The sequence below is a fragment of the Phoenix dactylifera genome, chromosome 9 (assembly GCF_009389715.1).
Source record: "Phoenix dactylifera cultivar Barhee BC4 chromosome 9, palm_55x_up_171113_PBpolish2nd_filt_p, whole genome shotgun sequence".
Lineage (NCBI taxonomy): Eukaryota > Viridiplantae > Streptophyta > Magnoliopsida > Arecales > Arecaceae > Phoenix > Phoenix dactylifera.
Genome location: NC_052400.1, coordinates 16686295 through 16707972, shown reverse-complemented (window position 1 = coordinate 16707972; position 21678 = coordinate 16686295). Strand labels below are relative to the sequence as shown.

The 21678-nt window shown below is 41.0% G+C and overlaps 2 protein-coding genes and 1 pseudogene across 2 annotated transcripts; 1 reads left to right on the top strand and 2 right to left on the bottom strand.

The window, feature by feature from the left end:
- Positions 1 to 1219: 1219 nt before the first annotated feature.
- LOC103719543 lies at positions 1220 to 6489 on the bottom strand (annotated as a pseudogene).
- A 3358-nt stretch (positions 6490 to 9847) lies between these two features.
- On the bottom strand, positions 9848 to 16236 carry LOC103719615 (dipeptidyl aminopeptidase 4-like). Its single transcript, XM_039130216.1, has 6 exons — positions 16108 to 16236; positions 15587 to 16060; positions 15077 to 15271; positions 12331 to 12360; positions 11117 to 12226; positions 9848 to 10655 (listed from the first exon to the last, which is right to left on the bottom strand). Exons 2-6 carry the CDS (start codon positions 16043 to 16045, stop codon positions 10104 to 10106), a joined length of 2346 nt encoding a protein of 781 aa, XP_038986144.1. The 5' UTR covers positions 16046 to 16060; positions 16108 to 16236; the 3' UTR covers positions 9848 to 10103.
- A 2165-nt stretch (positions 16237 to 18401) lies between these two features.
- Positions 18402 to 21178, top strand: LOC103701490 (GDSL esterase/lipase 7). Its single transcript, XM_008783566.4, has 5 exons — positions 18402 to 18924; positions 19047 to 19174; positions 19298 to 19537; positions 20339 to 20594; positions 20679 to 21178. The coding sequence occupies exons 1-5, from the start codon at positions 18552 to 18554 to the stop codon at positions 20894 to 20896; spliced, it is 1215 nt and encodes a 404-aa protein (XP_008781788.2). The 5' UTR covers positions 18402 to 18551; the 3' UTR covers positions 20897 to 21178.
- Positions 21179 to 21678: the final 500 nt, after the last annotated feature.

Sequence of the window (21678 nt, the reverse complement as noted above, 5' to 3'; positions counted from 1 at the left end):
GAGCAGAACATACCAAAACAGCAAGTATAATATTACTCAGGAGAGATCTTACATAAGGTTCTTCTTTGTTTTTAATTTTGAAACCTCAGAGGGGGTTATTTAAAAATGCTCGCATGCTCGGATCGGTGCCATCCATCTCGAAGACGAAAGGTTCTTACACAATATCCCCACCCTACAATCTGTATGTGGGCAACTATGCCTCCTTTTTGGCATCCGAGCTCTCGGCTTATCTCTCCACGCACAGAGAACTACACACATCAAAGTAAAGTGGGGTGATTACTTCAAATATCTTCCATCAAATAAATATGCCTAGTTATCATGATATACTGCAACGCACTACCTTTTGAACTAATCCCTATAAACATACATTAATAAACATGATTCACTATAAGAAGTAAATAATATTAGATACAATCATCTGCCATGCATGTAACATGTAAAATTTATTAATTGTAAAAAAATTGTTAACCATGACATATTCAAGAAACAATAACAAATCAAAACTCAGGATGGTATGTAATGTTGGTACTTATAATGATTCATTGATCTGCATTTATCCCATACCAGTCTGTCAGCCTTCTCCCACAATTAGTTTTCTGAATTTTTTCAAACTTCTTGGAGAGCTGCATCAAATTTAACTTTACCGAAGGGAGAGACCTCTCAACCTGTCCAAATTCTTGGATATGCATTTAGCAATTGAAGCAAGTCCCAGTACAGCACTATACACTATAAAGGAAATGTATTTTTAAAAAATCCTCTAAAAAGACTCCTCAGTGCCACCCTAGACAACAAAACAAGAGCCTAGTTGGATGCATGACATCCAAGTACAATTATAAACATCCTCCAACATGCTGTAAACAACCAGGTAAATTTCTCCGGGAACAAGTGAAGGTACTCCAAGCCTGCTTTGAAACAAGTTGTAAAAGCAGTGCCACAGAAACAACCAAGATTATGAAGGACAACTGTCTAAACTACCCCGTTAATCAACTACCACAAAGACTTGTGAGAGCACACTGTAGAAAGTGCCTAAGAATAGTTGCACCAACTATAGAACAAGCAAAGTAACAGCACACTTTCAATCTCACAACAACAAAACCACCAAAATAAGTTTCAGAAATGAAATCATTTTTTTCCAAGAGAACGAAAGGAATTCAAATTTATTCTGAAAGAATTATCTTTGTATTTGATCAGCAAAAAAAAAAAAAAAGTAGATACAATATGAATACTAAATAGGATCTAAAGCTTTTGGCCATCCTCTCAAGCAGGAAACAGGATTGAACCAACCAAGAAAGATGGGAAGAGCTGCAATCAAAAGTTTCAAGAACCTCTCATATCGAGACCTTGTTATTAATGAATGGAAAAAGGATAATAAAAGTTACAGCCTCCAGCATCCACCAAGCAACAACCCGTCCACATATATACACCTATACTTTGATAAGTATGCAATCAGAAGCTGGCAGTTTTATCTGAAGAGTTCATCAAGGCGACGATCCATGATCTCATAGACAGACTCCAGGAATGCAGCTTCGCTGGTGCCTGGAAGAACAGAATCCTTTGCTTTGCGGATGATCTCCTCAATCTTGGATTCTTTCTTAAGAGTTTCCCTGCACAAGATGCTCCCGATATCATAGGGCGTAAGCCCTCTTTTCCGCACCCTTTTTCAAAAGCATAGTGGAGATGCGCAGAGTGGAAGAGCATTCAGAAGACAGTTCCCAGCCATAGAACTTGAGGAGTGCGATATCTTCTTCAGCATCTAATGATTTTATATAGTCAATGGCTTCAGAATTGAAAGGCTGGCGAGCCTGGGGCCAATAGAGCCACTCAAAGGTGCAATCCTCAAACTGCATTGGCACAGGTATACAATGATAAAGCATTGCAATGACATGAAAATAATGTTAAAAGACAACTCCAAAACACATTAACTTCCAAGAAAGAAGACGTTTAGGATGCTAGGGTGCTGATGATTATGTTTTCCAATGCAGAGAGTTGTCCAAATGTTAAACTCAAACCAGATTTATAATTTGTGTTGACATAAAGAAAAGAAATGTACTACAGGTAGCCTCCCATTCATAATCAAGGCATAGATGCCAATGCTGATGAATTTGTATGAAATGGAAGGAAACTATGCGAGTCTTGTTGAGAACAAAGTAATATTATAATCTGCAAATTAAAAAGATTCCAATCTACACAGTTCAATTTGTTCAGATTTTTTTAAAAAAACAAAAAAAAAAAGCAAAGCCTACATTGGATCTCACCTGAATCGTCCCATATGTCTCCTGAGGATATGTTTGGATAATATCAATGTCTTCCAGTTTTCAAGTCATATTTCAAATCACGCATTCAGAAAAAAAAATTCTAAAAGATCATTTTAACTAAAGATCAATTGAAATTTAGTTCTCAGATCATCACCATTAAAATTAACCTCAAGAATAAAAAACAAAAGGTATATAAATGGTTACTGTCATATAGAAACTGCGCATGAAAATGAAGATAAACATAGGACAGGTAGCGAGGCATCACTGGGTACTGTGGAGCGAGGCATCATCTGCGTCTATATGGCATATCACATTTGGTCGAACAGGAATGCCCGTACATTTGAGGATAGGAGATCCCCACTGAGGGTTGTAGTAGACAGAGCTACTCGTCTAGCAACTGAGATCATTGCCACCATCAGGGTACCACCTTCGGGGTGGGCTAGGAACATCTGGGGTTCCTATTTTGCTGCTACAGCGCCCCACGTGACATTTGTCTCTTGGAAACCCCCACCTCCTGGCTACCTCAAGGTGAACTTTGATGGCAGTGTCTTGGCTGGTGGAGATAGAGGAGGGATTGGTTTTATGATACGGGATCATGAGTCCAAGCTAGTTGTGGCAGGCGGGCGGCGTACTTGCGATATGACGGCTATTGAAGCCGAGCTGAGGGCTGCATGGAAGGGGGTCATCTATGCGAGGAGGACTTTGGAGGCAGATAGCATTATCCTGGAAGGGGATTCTACGATAGTGATTGAGTGGATTCGCGATGTCCGGTGCAAGGGGGATGGCCACCCTATGCTCAGGGATATACAGAGGCTGGTGTTAGGATGCCGCTCGATACATGTTGCCCATCTGTTTCGGAAGGCGAACATGGCTGCAGACTGGATCGCCTCCTTTGCTGCTTATCATTCTGGAGAGGTGCTATGGACTGAAATTGCAGTTGCCCCGTTATCTTTATGTCGTTTTTTTTCTCTTGATGCCGAGGGTAGCGCTTATGCTCGTTTGACGTGAGCTACCGATGTACCAAAAAAAAAAAAGGATAGGTAGCAAAAAAAATGTGAAGAATAGAGAGGTGGAGCCACATTGATACTTGGGGTTGGGGGTAGCACTACTATGCATGTCATAATTGTTGGAAAAAGAAGAAAATGGCAAAGTTCAAGCAGACTAGCATGGTAGGTGCATGCGGAGATTGGGGTCAATAGTTTTGAAGAAGTTGGCAATTGGTGACGTCACGGAAATATTTTTCCCTCAATAAATATAAAGTTTGGAAGTTTTAATTTTGTTATAGCAGACAAGTGCCCTCATAAGATATTTGCATAAATGAAATGTTCAAGTAAATTGTTGTTGATTATAGGAGATTCTAAAATATTGATGAAATCTCAAAAGCATGAAACGATTATTTCTGGTGAAAAAATATAATGAAATAAAAAATTAAATCTTTAATCAAATTTATAAAATAGCATATTTTTATTTACAAGTAATTTGGTCCCCCTAGGAATGTATCTTCGCTCTGCCCCTAAGAATAGTATGAGCACAAGCTAGAAAAGACAAGGAAACCATCAACTGGCACTACGCAAACGAAAACTATGGGAAGGATATTATGCATGGATGGTCAAACACACTTTATGAAAGGGAAAATCTAGAGACAGATTGGATGAGATATATAGATACACCATTTATACTACATTAGAATATTTTGTTTAATCATTCCATATATAATGTCCACAAAATCATATGCATAAAGGGAACCAGAAATGATGAAACATAAAATCCAACTATTTGATAGATTAAATATAAAGAAGGTCTTCAAATTTCTAATTGATCATGGTCAATTCTCACAGCCACAGTTCCAATTGAGTAGAAGGTCAAACTATCATGAATAATACTTCCTAACAAACATGAGAGTAAATACTAAGAAGTTTCTTGATGCATTTCTGTTAAAAGCATAAAATAGGTGGTTAGAAATATAAAAGAGAAAAAGGCACTACCACAAAAAAGTGATCTCCAAGAATGAAAACAGAATGAAGTATCCTCAAGCAATTATTAGCTTGATCATAATATTTATCTAACATCATTTTCAACAACTAAAAAACACAAAAAAGAGAAATACATAAACATGATATTCAAACTCTGGTATGCAACAAACGAAATAGCATTTACTTACATTCTCAGGCAAGCAGTATCCATGATCGATTGGAACCAGCACGAACTGCCCATTTTCTCCCTCCTTGTAAACCAGTATATTGCGAGCATGTCGATCAGCATTTGCTAATCTGATATCCAACACAGAGATCTTGTGTACCTCCTCTACTGGGAATGCATAAGGCCCCATATCCTCACAGCTCCCATAGTTCTTCACAAACATCTGCAAGGATCCAATCTTGTAGTTCTTTGCCATACGGTCATGCCCATTAGGATGATTAAACCCCTCATACATGCACCACACCAAGACTGTTGGAGGAACACCAGCAAAGCCAACTTCATCACATGAGCGGTGCCCACCAATAGGGTGGTCAAGGATGTATGCTGCTACCTCCCTTAGTGCACCTTCGCCTACCCGTGTCCCCCTCTTTAAGCCTTCACCATCTGATGACAATGGAAGTCCTCGAGGATTATTCTCAGCCATTGGCTCTTCATCAATTGGCTTAAAAACAGCAATATATTTGCGACCTGAGACATCCTGCATAAGTACGCTCCCCCTGAGCCTTCTGAAGACAAGACTGGAGCATTACCCTTCTCCAACCCAGCTAAAGTAAATTGAACCAGATCCATAATCACCAGAGACAATTCAACTTTGGATTAACGACCACTGGCTCGATCCAAGCACCTCTATCTGGTGGCTTCCTGGCAACTATCTGAAGGTTATCAACCCCCCTGTTATCCTCTGCATCATGTGCAACTATCGACAGCTTGAAATCCTTGTTAACTGGCTTAGCCCAAATTGTACCTGATTTGCGGATCAGCAAATGGATGACAGCATCATAGTCTTTACAAATGTCATCAACCAGCTGATGATCATCAAGCTCCTTATCATCACAGATGAGATTATGATTCTCGAGATTGCAAAAACCCTTACCCTTCTTAGCTATCAGCTGTTTGATGTAACCTATGCTCCGGCTCCGCTCGACTTGGAATTCAAATATCTTCCCACAGGTAGTTTTCACATTAATGGCACAGAGATCGCTGAGCCGGATGACAAGGTGGAGAACATTCCCATCAGTGACTCCATAGTCTCGGACGAGGCTGTTGTTCCGAGCCAGCTCCTTGCCATCAAAGACCAGCTTCTGCTTCTTTGCCATGAAGCCTTTACATATCTGGATCCTAAGCTTCACGGAGGCGATCGAATCGGACGCAAGAACCCGCATGGGGATCACCGAAGAACCCGGGACTGCGAGGTAGAGCAGGATGGACTCGAGCAAGCAATGCGGCGACCTACTACCGTCGAACCGGATGGGGGAGAGGGCCGGATCTTCCCGGTCGGGGCTAAGAGCAACGCTGGCGGAAGACATCTTCGTTCTCTAATGGAGGAACACAAGGAATCCTAGCTAGAAAAAGGCGAGATTTTTCTTCTGTCAAGCCCAAGAACCCATCATGGATTATGATCTCTTTCTCCTTAAAGATCGAAGGAAGGATTCCTAACGGGCCAAATCTTACCTAGTCCTGCAAACACATCAAACCCAACAAGAATTACCAACAAAAAAACTATCAATAATTGGAATCAAACCCTACATATCCCCATCAAAATATCCCTTTGCGCCCAGAGATCAGCGATCAAAACCTAGCAAGAGACTAGGGACTCAAGCGAGCAGCACACCAAGTAACAGAAGGATCAGGGTTTCAAAGCAACAGATTTATCAAAAAGATTAGAACACAGTGTGGGATTCTTTCAACCAACAAAAAAAAAAAGAGAAAAAAAGACAAGCGAATGAAGAGTAGAAGAAGATTGAACTGGCGAGGAGGATTCTTACCAAAAGGGAAGAGTGGCGATCAGATGTAGAGTGTTTTCATGGATGGCATTAGGTTTCGATCGGGTCTCCTTCCGCACTTCGTTCCAAAAGCCCGAGCTTTTTTCTTCTTCGTTCCATGGATGGCATGGATGGAAATGAGACACATTCGAGCCGAGTGGAGACGAAGACATGATCTGAGACGCCGGGCTTTTATACGCTTGGACGAGGAACTAACAGCACGCCCGGCGTTGAAGGCATTAGGAGAGGAAACGGCCGTTTCATGGAAGTTGGAAGGCCGCTTCCAGGAAGGGTGGTTCTATATACACCCCCCCTATTGCTCAGGACACCCCCCAAAAATTAAAAAAAAATTAAATACTCTCTACACCCCCCCATTTGCTAAGGACACCCCTAAAAAATTAAAAATTCATAAATTACCCCCCACCCTTTCCACCCCTTCACCTAAATTGCTCTCTACACCCCCCAAACCCCCCCCACCCCGCTCTTCCCCTCCAAAACACCCGCCGGCGGAGGAGGAGGGGGGAGGCGGAGGAGGAGGACGGGGAGGCGGGGGGAGGCGGAGGGGGAGGTGGGGGATGGGGAGGAGGAGGAAGGAGGACGGGGAGGTGGGGGAAGAGGAGTGAGAGGAGGTGGCGGAGGAGGAGGGAGGAGGCGGAGGAGGAGGACGGGGAGGCGGGGGGAGGCGGAGGAGGAGGTGGGGGATGGGGAGGAGGAGGAAGGAGGACGGGGAGGTGGGGGAAGAGGAGTGAGAGGAGGTGGCGGAGGAGGACGGGGAGGTGGAGGGGAGGACGGGGAGGTGGGGGATGGGGAGGAGGAGGAAGGAGGACGGGGAGGTGGGGGATGGGGAGGAGGAGGAAGCGGGCGCAGGGGGAGGGGGGAGGAAGACGAGGCGGAGGGGTGATGGGGGAGGCGGAGGAGGAGGAGGAGGAGGCGGAGGAGGAGGACGGGGAGGTGGGGGATGGGGAGGAGGAGGAGGAGGAGGAGGGGAGGGGTGATGGGGGAGGCGGGGAATCAGGAGGGGTAGGAGGGGGGAGGCGGAGGAGGAGGACGGGGAGGTGGGGGATGGGGAGGAGGAGGAAGCGGGCGCAGGGGGGAGGGGGGGGAGGAAGAGGAGGAGGAGGGGTGATGGGGGAGGCGGAGGAGGAGGGGGAGGAGGCGGCAGTGAGGAGGAGGGGGAGGGGAGGAGGCGGCAGTGAGGAGGAAGGGGGGTGTACTGAGAAAATTTCAAGGGCAATATGGTAATTACACTAAAGGTTAGTTTGGGTATTTTTTTTTGGTTTTTGGGGGGTGCCCTTAGCAATAGGGGGGTGTATATAGAACCACCCTTCCAGGAAGTAGCTTGGTCGGCATAATGACCCTTATGCCCCTGACATATATTAAGGAAGAAGGCACCAAGCCATGACAAATTGACAACATTAGCTGTTGTTTGGATATTTTTCCTTTTTCCACCGCAACATACTTTATTGGTAATATGTGTAAGGTATGTAAGAAATTTTTATTTTTTAAATAATACTTATGTATTTCACTAAAAATATTGATTTAAATACTTTTTAATTTTTTATGATTTTGTTTTTTAGTATTCCTTCATGCAACCAAACATAATTTTAGTAAAAAAAAATATAACAAGAATATAACTTTTTATATTAAAAATTAGACAATTATGTTTAACATAAGTTATGAAAATACATAAAATTTTATTAGAATACATCATGATTTTTATAGAACATATGAAATAAATCATATAATTTGGTTAGAATCTACCAAATTTTTTTATCTATGATTGTCTCTATAACTAATTATAAAAGATAAATTATACAATAATAAGGCTTCATAAAAAAAAATTGATGATCAATTGTTATAGAATATCATTTTTTTTAATATGTTATGCTAGCCATTTGTAGCTTTTGCCATCATATTATTGTAAACTCTTAATTTTATATACAATATTATCTTATCATTTACAATTTAACTTCAATTAATTTTAATACTTAAATATTTTTATTTTTTGATAAATATCCAAAAATAAATAATTAATATATCAATATAAATTATCATTTCGAGATGCATAGTATGTGATATTAAACAGATTTATTTACATATTAATGTCTTGACATGAAAAACTCGTTGTGTCCTTTAGCAATAGCAATATCATGATTTTTTTTTCTCGAAAATATATTTTATACATATATAAACTGACTACATGTTTGCCATCCAGTCCAAAATCTTTTCTTTGATACAGCCAGCTAGTGACCCGGAATGTAGGAGGGAGTAAACATTTATCTTGCCTAAGCAAAAAAAGTATACATTTATCTTAATTAAGGATAATGTAGTCACTAAGGCCATTCCTTCACAGTGAGATCACCGTTAAACTTAACGGAAATGACGTGTACCCGTCAATATAGTAATGGACTTTCCAGATGAGAAGCTCTAACGTGGCCTCCAAGCGTTGTCCTTTTTTCCCTCTTCCTTGGCCTTTTTTTTCATACGTTAATCCTCTTTTTTTGTAAAAAACTTTTTTATTAAAAAAAAGGAAAGCGAAATATTTGGAAGTTTGAAAGAGACGCGCTTGTGCCTTTTACTTTCACTGGTTAGGCTTAATCCTGGAAATTGGGAAAGCCAGGAAGGGGTGTTTTACACGCCTCTGTCACTAACATTTGGTTGTGGATGTGGAAACTTCAGCCACTCCTTTATCCTTTTTTTTGATTCATAGGAAAGGAAGAAAGAAAAGTAGAGTTATTAAAAAAAATAAAAAAATCTCAGGTACAATTAGAGTTTTCAAAATAAAAAAAAAGTAGAACATAAAAAAATTTAATTCCCACCGGCTAAAAATTAGAATATTTTTTTAAAAAAAATATTTTTTAAGCTTTTAGATAAAATGGGATACTTTTTTTTATTCACTAGATACTCAACCAAATATAAGCTGTTATAGAATATACCATTTTTCTATAAACAACCAAACATGCAAAAACTATTTTTTCATATATCATATATTCAGATATTAGCTTTCAAAAAAAAAAATTGAATGAGGAATTTTTTTTTTTTGTTTTGTTTTTGCGAACCAAATCAAGCCTTCATACATGATGGTACTCAATTACCCAAGTAGCGAAACAATTTTTTGTGGTATTAGGTAGCCAACTCTGATAAGGGACTACTTGACATTTACAAGTGGTACTCTCTAATTGGTTCAGGTCAAGTTCATGGCTGATCTAGACCAGATCCGGCCTGTAGACACAGATAACAACCCAAGATTGGCAACAATTCTGAAACCTATTTGGATGCCTGACCATCACGTTCCCATGATCTCATCCGCATCTATGCAAAGAAAACTATAGTTGTGTCCTGAAAGGTTAATTCTGTGTCCCCAGAAAATCATGTGACTGGAAGATCATCATTCCATACTACTCATCCCTCCGACATAACTCATCTGATCTCGTGACTCCAAATAGGTCATAATCATTCTCATGATGCCAACTGAAGATGTAAGCATTCTGCTAAAATATTTTTATGTGCTCGAATTCTAGCGCTAGAACTAAATTTTTTGGGAACCGACATTTTTGCACCAGAATGCACTTGTAACCACCATGCTTTGATTGTAACAGGGAAAGGATCAACCGATCAACACAGAAGAGAAACATGAAGCATGAACTAAGCGAGCTGGATTCCAACAAAACTTAGACTTTGTGCGAGCACAACTGACAGTTGTTTTCAAGGAGTTTATGAAAGCAAACTTATCACTCTACACTCTGAAAGCTTTTCTTTTATTGGAAAAATGAGAGGATTTCGGCCTCCGGATTCAACAACATCTACCTGACTTTGTTCTTCAGATACAGGTAATATAAACCAGGCATGTAAAACAGCGGAAAGATGGAGAAACCTACAGCTTCCATCATAAGTTCCTCTCTACAAACTCCCAAATCCTCTCTTCCATATAAACACGGTCCCGAAGCCGCCGGGGCATGTGCCGCTCATCTGGAAAAAGCAGAAGCTCATATGGCTTACCAGCAGCAATTAGTGAGTTCACAAGCCTAGCTGTGTGCCTGAAATGAACATTCTCGTCGATCATGCCATGAACAAGCAGCAGCTTGCCTTTGATCTTGTGGACATGGTGCATGATGGAACCATATTCATAAGCATCAGGATTCTCTGTAGGCAAGCCCATGTACTTCTCGGTGTAGAATGTATCATACCCATCCCATGCAGTCACAGGAGCACCTGAGACTGCACAGCAGAATGTACCAGGAAACCTTGCTAGGCTCATGGCAGAAAGGAAGCCACCATAACTCCAGCCATACAGACCGATATGGCCAGCTTTGGCTAGACCTTGCTTTATAAGCCACTCCGCACCAGTGAGTTGATCTTCTGCATCTACATGACCAATGTTATGTTTTAAATGACCCTCAAACTTCAATCCTCGTCTTGCAGTCCCTCGGTTATCGAGCTGCCAATGCAAAATTCGAATTAGTTAGCTCATTGAAGCTTGAACAATTTGCATGACAATGAGATGGTGTTGAAACTAGCACTCATGTGTGTGTGTGTGCGTGTGTCTGTGTGTGTGCGTGTGTCTGTGTGTGTGTCTGTGTGTGTGTGTCTGTGTGTGTGTCTGTGTGAAACTATTACGGAAGTAGGAAGATGAATAATTAACCTAGGCAAATCTAAAATTGCACACTAAATTCTGAAACAACAGAAAAGGTGGTACCAGTGGTATCTAAAAGAATTCCAAGTTAGGTAAACTTTACCAATATTGGAAACATGAACTTGATGAGCACGGGAAGAATCTATACCAACTGATAAGCTAAAGAGTTTGAATACATGTGCATCATCATGTCTGTGCGATATGTACCAGAACAATAAACAATACGAGGTTGCATCAGCTGCCAATAAAATAATAAGCAGACTTACCTTCCACACTAAAATCCCCTTGTTTCGTATGTACTGAGCTCTCATGTCAACTGTATTGATCCACGAATCGGATACAAGTTGGACACTTGGACCACCATAGACACTGATTAATGTTTTATAGGGAGGTGGCCCAAACTTTTTTGCGTCAGGCTTATACAGAGCCCCATATAAAGCAGTACCATCCTTTGCTGATATTTGGACAATCTCTGGCGACAAAAGTGGAAGCCTTTTAAATCGTGGAATGTTGAGTGACTGCTCATATAGAGGCATAATTATGCTTCCATCATGCAATGAACAAAGCAAAACCCTAGGTGGATTATTCAAAGAGTCGTGGACATCAATGAACCTCTGCATCTGATGATCAAGAATCACTGCATGCCTTCCATTGCCATGAGTCAACCTTCGAGGGGGTTGCAATGGAAGGTTATGATCAGGAAATAGGTTTGCACAGTATAAATTAGTTTCCAATGGTCCATCCATGGTACCAGTGAAGTAGACAAGCCCAGCATTCTCATTCACACCAGCAACTTGTTCAACCATCCAATCACCTTGAGTGATAGGTCCCACCAAATCTCCATTCTTGTCATGCAGATAAAGATGTCTAAAACCAGTCTTGTCACTGGCCCAAATAAAACACCCAGAAAACTCACTCCTTCCTTTGTCCAAAGGTGTGAAACAGTCATGTAATGTGATCCATATATCCTGCTCTTCTACTAGTAAAACTTCTCTTTGACCTGTCCTGATATCAAACTTGAAAACCTTTAATTTGGAGTGGGACCTGTTGAGAACCTGAGCTGTGAGAGAATTATCAGGCATCCAATTGACTCTGGCTAGATATTCTGCATCGCCATTGTTCTTTTCCTGTTCTCCACAAAGAAGATCCATCCAAGTAACCTCTCCTCCTAAAGCAGGAACAACTCCAAGTCGAACTTTGACATTAGCTGCTCCAGCGAAAGGGTATGCATGGTCCTCTTGTGCATCTGAACCAACAGAATTTTTACCCTGGTGCATAATTCTAAAAAGAGGTATCTCAGATGAATCAACTTCAGTGAATGCAATGTATTTGCTGTCAGGAGACCACCAGAACCCTGTCTTTCGATCCATCTCCTCCTATAGTTATTAAACATATTGCAATGAGATGAAAAATTATTATAACTGTGTGAGAATCTAATTACGTTAATACATGAATACATTGAGAGAAACAGAGAGTGTACCTGTGCAATATATTCAGCAAGACCATGAGTCTGAAAAGACAAAACAGATCACACCCGTCAGATTCTGTTAGTAAATAAAGATGGTTCATCAAAAGCTTGGCATATAGAAAAAGACCTTTAATTATCAGAGGCACATTTTCAACTAAACTGCCACATGCAAGCAACTAAACTCTTTCAGAAAATTTGACTCCAGATAGTGGAGACAAGCTTCGATAGTTAGGGTTTTTGTTATTAGGGCTATCACTACCATTTGGTGTACTTCAGTGGCATTTTTCAAAAACAGCAATGCATGTCCAAAAGTGTTCACAGGTGAAGATAAAAGAATGCATATTTAAGTTAAGCTTTTGGATTTCTTTACTTAGATAAGGGATTAGTTGGAGACACATCTACACCCATATAAGCATCAATTCTGCAAGATTCTTCCAATTTTTTTTTTTTTACAAAAATGAAACCAAACCTTAAAAGAATACTATAGCTTCTACATTTTTTTGCTACCTTTTGACTAACTAGATTATTAAAAGTATGGTACAAAGTTAAACACATGTAAGCAATACCAGGAATTTAGTAATAGACAAAAATGTCTTTGACATAGACTTCACATAGACCAGTTTTGTGATGAATGAAAAGCTATACAAAGACATTATCAGATTCCCTCCCCCCCCCCCAACCAAAAAAAAAAAAAAAAGAAAAGAAAGGCAATACCCTTTTTTTTTCTTGCCAATGATCAATTGTAGATGTTTCATACAAACATGCATGCAAGCAATGGTCCATGACCCAAAGATGGCTGTATAATCATGTTGCCGCATCCCATATTTCAGAAGTCAAAGAATCTACAACTCACTCTCATCTATAACACCAACACTTGGGGTTTTCTGACTCCATCTCATGTTTTGCTCTATTCCCTTTTTGTGATCCTTTATATTTTTACTTCCCTTTTAATAAATTGGGTGGCCTTGCCTCTCCTTATAGTCCTAATAGTAGACTCTCAATACAAGCAGCTAGACTCCAATATATTGATCTTTTGAAGAGAAAATAAAAGATTTATATTAGTAACATTCTCATTTAACAGTCATTAGCATAGATACACACACACACACACACACAGAGCAACAACACTTTCAGTTTTCAAAACAATCTACCATTTTTTATGATATGAAGATGGTTAAATATGATGATGTTCACTCTTAAATTCTGTGTGATAGGTACTAGATGGTTTCCTCTCCCACACCTCTCTAGATCTCCACATCTTATATCCTTTTCCAACCCTCTACCAGCATCATTACGAGTTCATTGCCCATTATACCACCAAAAAATTGTAACCCCTCTCCAATCTCCATACCATAGACCAGATCCAACCCAAATATAGCCCCCTTCCATTTAGATCAAATCTCAATTGGTCAAAGCCCCCAAAGTAGGGTGTCAACCGATTAAGCCTAACTCAAGGCTAGAACAACAAGGCTTAGACCTGGAGCTTGCCCTAGTTTCAGCTCTTTGTCAGGTCAGGCTTGGCTCAAAATTCGGCCTAGTTAAGATTTTCTTAAAGTGCAAGCTCCAATCCCATCCTAAATTGATCACTGCATTAACTTCTTAGACTCAAACCTAACCTGAAGGCCTAATTTCTGAGCTTAGGTTGCTATTTTTTCAATCCAAATCTTCATGTTGACCAAGCCAGCCTACTCCACTGAAACTCCTACCTCTCATCACTTTTATCCATTAATCCCATTCTACCATGTTAGTTGTCAGACATGTTAAGCAACTCTATCTAACAAAGAAGGAATGATGATGAATGGAAAGTCATGATGGAGAAAGTCATAACAGATAAAAGAAGGGGAAGGTTTGAGCAACTGAAGAGGTGAATAACTTTTGAAGTGAGTTGGAAAGAGGAGTGACCAACCATCTCAGATCAACTCTACCGAAGTACTCCACTAACATTATCACTGGAAGAGTGGGAATCCTATCGAGGTGAGCCCAAACCAGCTCTTATCGATACAAATTTTCAGCAACTGGTGAAGTAGGTCAATGACAACTAGTTACCCAATAATTTTCTTGCACACCTCTCAAAGCAGCAGGTAGCACTGTTCCAATCAGATATATATATATAAAAGAAATTTATTGCATATTGCATTTAGCCATGATTGCTTGCTAAGTTCTAAAAAGTCTCACATCCTTCCATACCCAAGACAACTTCAGCATCATTTTGCCCGACCTAGTAATTGCTTTCAAAGGCATCTCTTTCTAGAAAGATATTGCTTAAAAGGATGCTACTGTACTTTAGATAAGGCAATATTCTTTAATTAGTTAGAAGGGAAGGTATTTTACTAGCACTGTGACCTTTCATGGACGATGATGAGTTAGACTAGATTGTTTTAGGTTTTTATAGTCAAATTTAGTCATACAAAAAAAATTTCAATAGAAGACAAAACACTTTGGAATTCAAACCCAGAATCAATGCAATTAAAGTTACAAAATTTCTAATGGTGCATCACTAATATATCACAAAATGTAGTTATAAAGGAAATCAATTTATGTGACACAATACAATAAAATGTGGTTATAGTGCTTGTATGGACTGATGTTATATGCCAAGTGGGATATCATTTTTAGAGTTGCTTTGAAAAAAATAAAAAAGTAACCTTCTTGTACTTAATAAGAACAAATAAAACAAGCAATATGAGTTTGCACAAGCTAAAGATTACGGTAAAGACAGCATATATTATAAATTGTTGGAATCAAAAGAATGTCTCACCTTTCCATTTTCTTTGGCACCAAAAGTCACTTGTTTAGTTCCCTCATCAGACAAATTCAAGACATGAAGCTCATCATCTCTCACAAACGCAAGCATGCTTCCATCTGGAGACAGATGCGGGTCAATGATTGGTGAACCAGCTCCGCTCTGCAGCTTGAGCTCTGGTTCTGAACCCCATACATCCTGGAAATAGACCTGTTCAAAAAGCGAAGATTCACTTAATATCCCATCGTACGCTGGAAAGAAGATTCCTGATTACATCAATAAAACCCAAGATATAAATACAGATACCCACTTCTGCAACCATTGCATCCCAAAAATCAATTTTGAATACACCTAACTTGATATCCAACTAATCAAATGAACAGGGAGGGAAAAGAGGAATAAAAGATTCCAACTTTTGCAAATATTATAGCCCAAGAAACGGTTTTGATTACACTTAACCCGATATCCAACTAATCAAATAATCGAAAAGATGGGGAAAGGAATAAAGAGAGTCGAAGTACGAACCCCAGCAGGCAAGGGCACCATGATGGTAGGCTTTCCTGGCAGAAAACAAGAAGAGGACGGGGACCTGCCCCTCCACTCATAGCGAGTAACTCCCAGTCCCCTCTCCCTCGACCTCTCTCGTCTCAGCTTCTCCTCCGCCGATAGATTACTCTCGTCGAGCCCCCCGCCGTCAGGAGGGCTAAAAATCAAGTCTTGCCGCCGGGATGCGATGTCAAAGGCGTATACTTTCCTATAGAGGGTACCGTCGGGGCTAAAGAGGTACGAGATCAGGCGGTCATCGGGGCTGAAGCTGATCGAGGAGGGAGCAACGTAACCCGGCAGCGGGTACTGCACGATCTCCTCCACGGGGAAGCGGAACGAGTCGTCGTTGGCGTCGGTGAGGGGCATCGCGTCGTCGAGTTTCGGCTTCTTCCTGTCTTTCTTGTCGTCCTCCTCGTCCGCCGCCTTGAGCGCTTGCATCAGAGAGAGAGAGAGAGAGAGAGAGAGAGAGAGAGAGAGAGAGAGAGGCGGCGGCGGCGATGGCGGCGGCGGAGGAACTCTAACCCCCTAAAGATCTGGCGGGGGCGACCTGATCGGAGGGAGGAGATCTAGCGCGCCCCCCCTCCGGCTGTTCCACCTCCTCCTCCAGTCCACGGATTCGATAATATTTAAAACGAAAAAAAAACACAAGATAAAATAAATTAATCTTATTTTCAGTATAAAAATATTACAAGGAATGAAGGGAGATTCTTGCACGTGGATTGATTGAGTGGCGATAGATCCGAAGAAGCGGTGATAGCTTCAGATAAAGGCGGATGATGGACGGGTGGCGAATCTGCTTCGGAGTTGAATGGTTTTGCCTCGGAAGAAAGGGAAATATTTTTTTGCAATATAGATGGCATCTTTTTTGCAATGTAGATCACCGTGATGTGGCTCTGAGGTGTCCCCTTCCAAGAACGTATTGCGACTTTTAAAGCACAGCGACCATCTACGGAACATCATGCTCCTGGATGTAGTGGGCGTCACATTGATGAGATGGGGCCAGCAAACATAGTCACCACCTTTAATGATATATTTTGGTAGCTACGGGAAAGATATTTGACAAGATTATAAAACATTAAATGCTTTAAGAAATTGCTACCAATTGAATGCTTTAATGTGTTGATAAATCCTTTGATTCAAATCTAGAGTTTCATCAAGTTTATTAGCTTTGATGGAATGTGAACTCGGGCTTGCCGCTGACTTAGCAACCTGAGACACCACCTTAAAAATTTGAACCCCGATAACTATAGTACATGTGGATCTTTCTCGTTTGAACAAAAAAAAAAGAGAAGAAGTTATTAGTTAAGGTTGAACTATTCAACCACTCCGATACTTGAGATATACTACGGTATAAAAAACTACAAACAATAATAAATATTTCATGTTATATGTATAATTATACTAGATTTTCATCTAGATTAGTAATTCCTACCAAAGGCCATTCAAACACCCTCAACTGATGGGTCCCAAGAACTGGTGGAAGAAGAGGTGCGAAGGGGGGGTGGCCGAGGATGCAAGCTTTGAGAGGCGGTGGTTGTTTCAGTACCGATGGGGACGTTCACATTACATGGATGGCTTCCATCAAGATTGGAAAACTGCCCAAGGCACGCTCTAATTTTAAAAAGAAGAGAGAGAGAGAGAGAGAGAGAGAGAGAGAGAGAGAGAGAGAGAGAGATTATGTGGACGAATGCAATGCCCGTTGGACCATTGAGCTGCTTCTCTGTTCTCGTTACCTATTACTTCCCTCCATCTGGAACTTCTAGGTATGATTGGTTGAGCGAAAGATTAGTCGAGCGAGAGGTGTCTGGGTGTGAGATAATAATGATGGTGGAATTGCAGAAGTTCATGATTCATGTATAGCGACGTACTCATCAACCCCCTCCAACCTGATGCTCTATAGGCTCGTTTGGTTCGTAGAAAAAGAAGGGAAGAAAGTATGGTCAACATAAAAGTAATGAGATGCCTCTTATTTGGTTAGATTTTTCAAAGAAGAAAGATGGAAAAGTTGTATTTCCATAGGAATATGATTTCCACATTTTATGGAATAGTCTTTCCCACGAGAAACATGGAAAGGTTACTTTCTTATAAGGCGGAAATCACTCCATCTTTATTTTTTCCAAAAAGGTCCTTCAGCATTAAAGACCTAATTTTTATTATGGGTATAATAAGAATTATACATAACTTTTTCAGAAAAGTGAATGGCCAACCAAACATAAGCATTCTGAAAATCTGTCACTTTTCCATGTTTAACCAAACATGCCAAAAGTACATTTCCAAGCATTCTCTTTCTAGGAATCTTCTTCCCAGAAATCATATTTGTAGAAGGGAAAATGCTTCCCGCGAACCAAACGAGTCCTATTTTTATTGCTTCAAAAAGGGTTTATGCTTATATAATGCCTACGAGAGATGAGGCAAGATATGTATGTATATAACAATCAAAACCTCATTCAAAATGATTAGCTGGATTTATCCAGCAAACAACTAATATATGACTAAACACACGCTCGCACGAGTTTTCACTACTGTCTCCGTTTAAGCCCTAACATTCTCGTTAGATTAAAAGTTCAAATTCATTCAAATCCAATTACTAGTACCACGATGGTTCGTAATTAGCTTCAATGAATCTGTGCTGCAGTATTTTTTAGTCTATATAAATTATATGCCGAGTCCACTCTAATATTATTTGTAAGTATGCGTTCTTACACATTCCGCGTAAAAAAAAAAAAAATCAAGGATGGAATTTGTTCTAATTTAAATAGTTTTGAACCATACGCTCAAATTTTTATTATTAAATCGGTTCCTCTTCTCGAGGGAGTTAATTTACGGTCAGGTGCTGCAATAATTTATCTTTGATCCAAAGCTTAGGAAGCCCATCGATCGGACGGTCAAGAATTCATGATCGATATATATATAACCTCCACCGATCTTTTCGAACCACACAGGGATGGCGCCCATCTCTGCTCTCTCCCTCCTCTTCCTCCTTCTTTCTTCCCTCCCCTACTCGTCCTTCCAAGAACGCCAACACCTCGCCGTCGATCTCCTCGTCGACGCCGCCATCTCAGCCGTCGAACCCATCAGCCCTGGCCTGGCGCCTATTCCTCCGCCGCCGCCCACGGCGGCCCCCACCCCCTCCCCGTCCCCGGGCTCCCCTCTCGCCCCCGCACTCTTCGTCCTCGGCGACTCCACCGTCGACTGCGGCACCAACAACTACCTCGGTACCCTCGCCCGCGCCGACCGCCCCCCATACGGCCGAGACTTCGACACCCACCGCCCTACCGGCCGCTTCTCCAACGGCCGCATCATCGTCGACTACCTCGGTCCGTTTCCTCCCTCCACTTTCCCTTCTTGAACCCTGTCGCCCTATCAAGATTCGAAATCCTTGTCTGGGGTCTCGAATCTTTCTCCAAGAACTCACTTTTCTTGATTGATTCTGATATAGCACTCCGACTGGGGCTCCCATTTGTGCCTCCGTTCTTGGGGCAAAGCGGGGAGATCGAGGAAATGATCCGCGGCGTGAACTATGCGTCAGCCGCCGCCGGAATCCTCTTCTTGAGTGGGTCCGACCTGGTAAAATTCACCTCCTAAAACGATGTTTTCTTTGAGAAAGATGAGATTTTGATGCTGAATTTGGTATGGAAGGATGATTCTTGATCGCGGTGCTACCTGGGTTTCGGTAATTTTGGTGCGTAGGGGCAGCACATCTCTCTGACCCAGCAGATCCAGCAGGTCACCGATACATTCGAGCAGTTTGCTCTCAGTCTCGGGGAGGAGGCAGCAGCGGACCTAGTCTCGAGGTCGTTGTTCTATGTGTCCATTGGTAGTAATGACTTCATACATTACTATCTGAGGAATACCTCGAGTGTGCAGTCACTATACCTGCCGTGGGAGTTCAACCAGCTCTTGGCAACCACTGTGAAGAAGGAGCTCATGGTTTTCTCTTCCCTCCTCCTTGGAATATTTCTAATGCCCTATGTAGGAACTGGAATTTGGGACAGTTTGGAATGCCCAATATGTTCTGTTCGAGCCGCGATTTGTACATTTTCTCTTAAAAGGTTTCCAATATTTGTTGTCTTATTCTCAAAAAACAAAGGAAAAAGGAAAGAAGATTTGTCTAATTCCTGAAATTTGATTAGAAATGTCCCCTATAGATATGTTTGATATCATTTAACCTTTAATTCTCAGATTGTGTCTTGCAGAATCTGTGGCAAATCAATTGCAAAATCTTATCCCCTGAATCTATGCATTAAATATGTCTAGTACCCTCTATTTTGATATATTTTCCTTCAATTTCTAGATCATGCTTGTTGCATCCAAGAGTGTTGATTCAAATGTACCATGAATCTGTGACTGGAATATACCATCATGGATACATTTAATATCTGCTTCTGTTAAGCCTTTAAATTCGATTAGAGCGTTCCTGGAATATATTGGAAGCCTAACTGTTCCTATTCATAGGCGTGTTTTGTATCTGGTTTTCCTTTAAATTTCAGACTACAGCTTGCTGAATTTCTGAAATTTGAGGTGAATGCCCCTTGACAATATCCATACCCATTATATGTTGTTGTGCTATGGATGAGATCTCTCATCCTTCAAATTTTAGATCATGCATGGCTTGCTAAATCCTTTTCACTTGTTATAGGTGTAATGAGTGTAAGGTTTGTTTGATGTGAATGTAGTACCTGCTCTTCGGCCAACTTTCATTGCCTCTTTGATATAAATAATTGAATGCAGAATTTGTATAATGCAAATGTGAGGAAAGTGGTTGTCATGGGGCTAGCTCCGATTGGCTGCACTCCTTACTACTTGTGGCAGCACGGCAGTGAAAATGGGGAGTGCGTTGATGAGGTAAACAATGTGGTGATCGAGTTCAACTATGCCATGAAATACGTGGTGTCCGAGATAAACCGCGAGCTCCCAGGCGCCATGATCACCTTCTGTGATGCTTTCGAAGGCTCCATGGACATACTCTCAAACCGCCGACGCTATGGTGAGTCACTTGATCAGCATGTCACTTTGCTCCCTCAGACAAAGGTCCAGCTTCTTACTAACTGCACTTTCTCCATCTTTGCAGGTTTTGAGACGACAGCTGATGCTTGTTGTGGGTTGGGCAAGTATGGAGGATTGATCATGTGCCTGCTACCAGAGATGGCCTGCAGTGATGCATCGACTCATGTTTGGTGGGACGAGTTCCACCCCACAGATGCAGTGAACCGAATCCTTGCAGAAAATGTGTGGTCTGGCGAGCACACCGCCATGTGCTACCCTATGAACTTGCGAGACATGATTTAGTAAGTTTACGAGTATGTGTGTCGATGACAAGCAATTCTTTTTCTTGTTTCCTTTTTTTTTCCCCCAAAAGCTTCAACCTGCTATGCTTATCACTGCAGCAAATGCAGACTGTAGGAAGGCACAAGCTCATATTGATTAGATTCTTCTGATCATCCAGAAATATGATATGCATACAGGTTCACAATTTACTGGAAGCTTATGCAAATCCATTATAACTGTATGTGCTTCCTCTATGTACTTCATCTTCACTTCATTTTTTGTATAAAGAAACCATTATTTTGTTGGTTATCCTCTTTTTTTTTTTGCTGCTTATCTCATCTTAAAGTTTTTATATAATAAAGTAGTAGTTTTAGTCTACGGTATTGTGGTCTGTAGAGGGTTCTTCAGCCTAAAATTATACTTGAATAGCGAGTAAAAAGAAATGACATGAAACAATAAAATCACATGCAAGCATGATATATACAGTTTTTTGTACGCCTTTACAGATTAGCTGAAATTTTTCAGAAGGAGACCATCAAATTTCTATGAGATTATATAATATGAGAGGAAGTATAGCATCAAACAACAAAACATCGGGGGAAAAGAAGTTTTTTAATATTGTTGGCTAGCTAGAAGTTCTTAGCCATCATTAAGAAATCTGAGGCAAATATGGAGAACTTCAAGATTCACTGCATAACAACTTCATTTATAGACACAAGGAAGCTGTTTCTTATGCGACAACATCATATCAGATCAACCACTCGTGGTCTATCTGAAATGCCGCAGCAGCAATCTGTTAACCG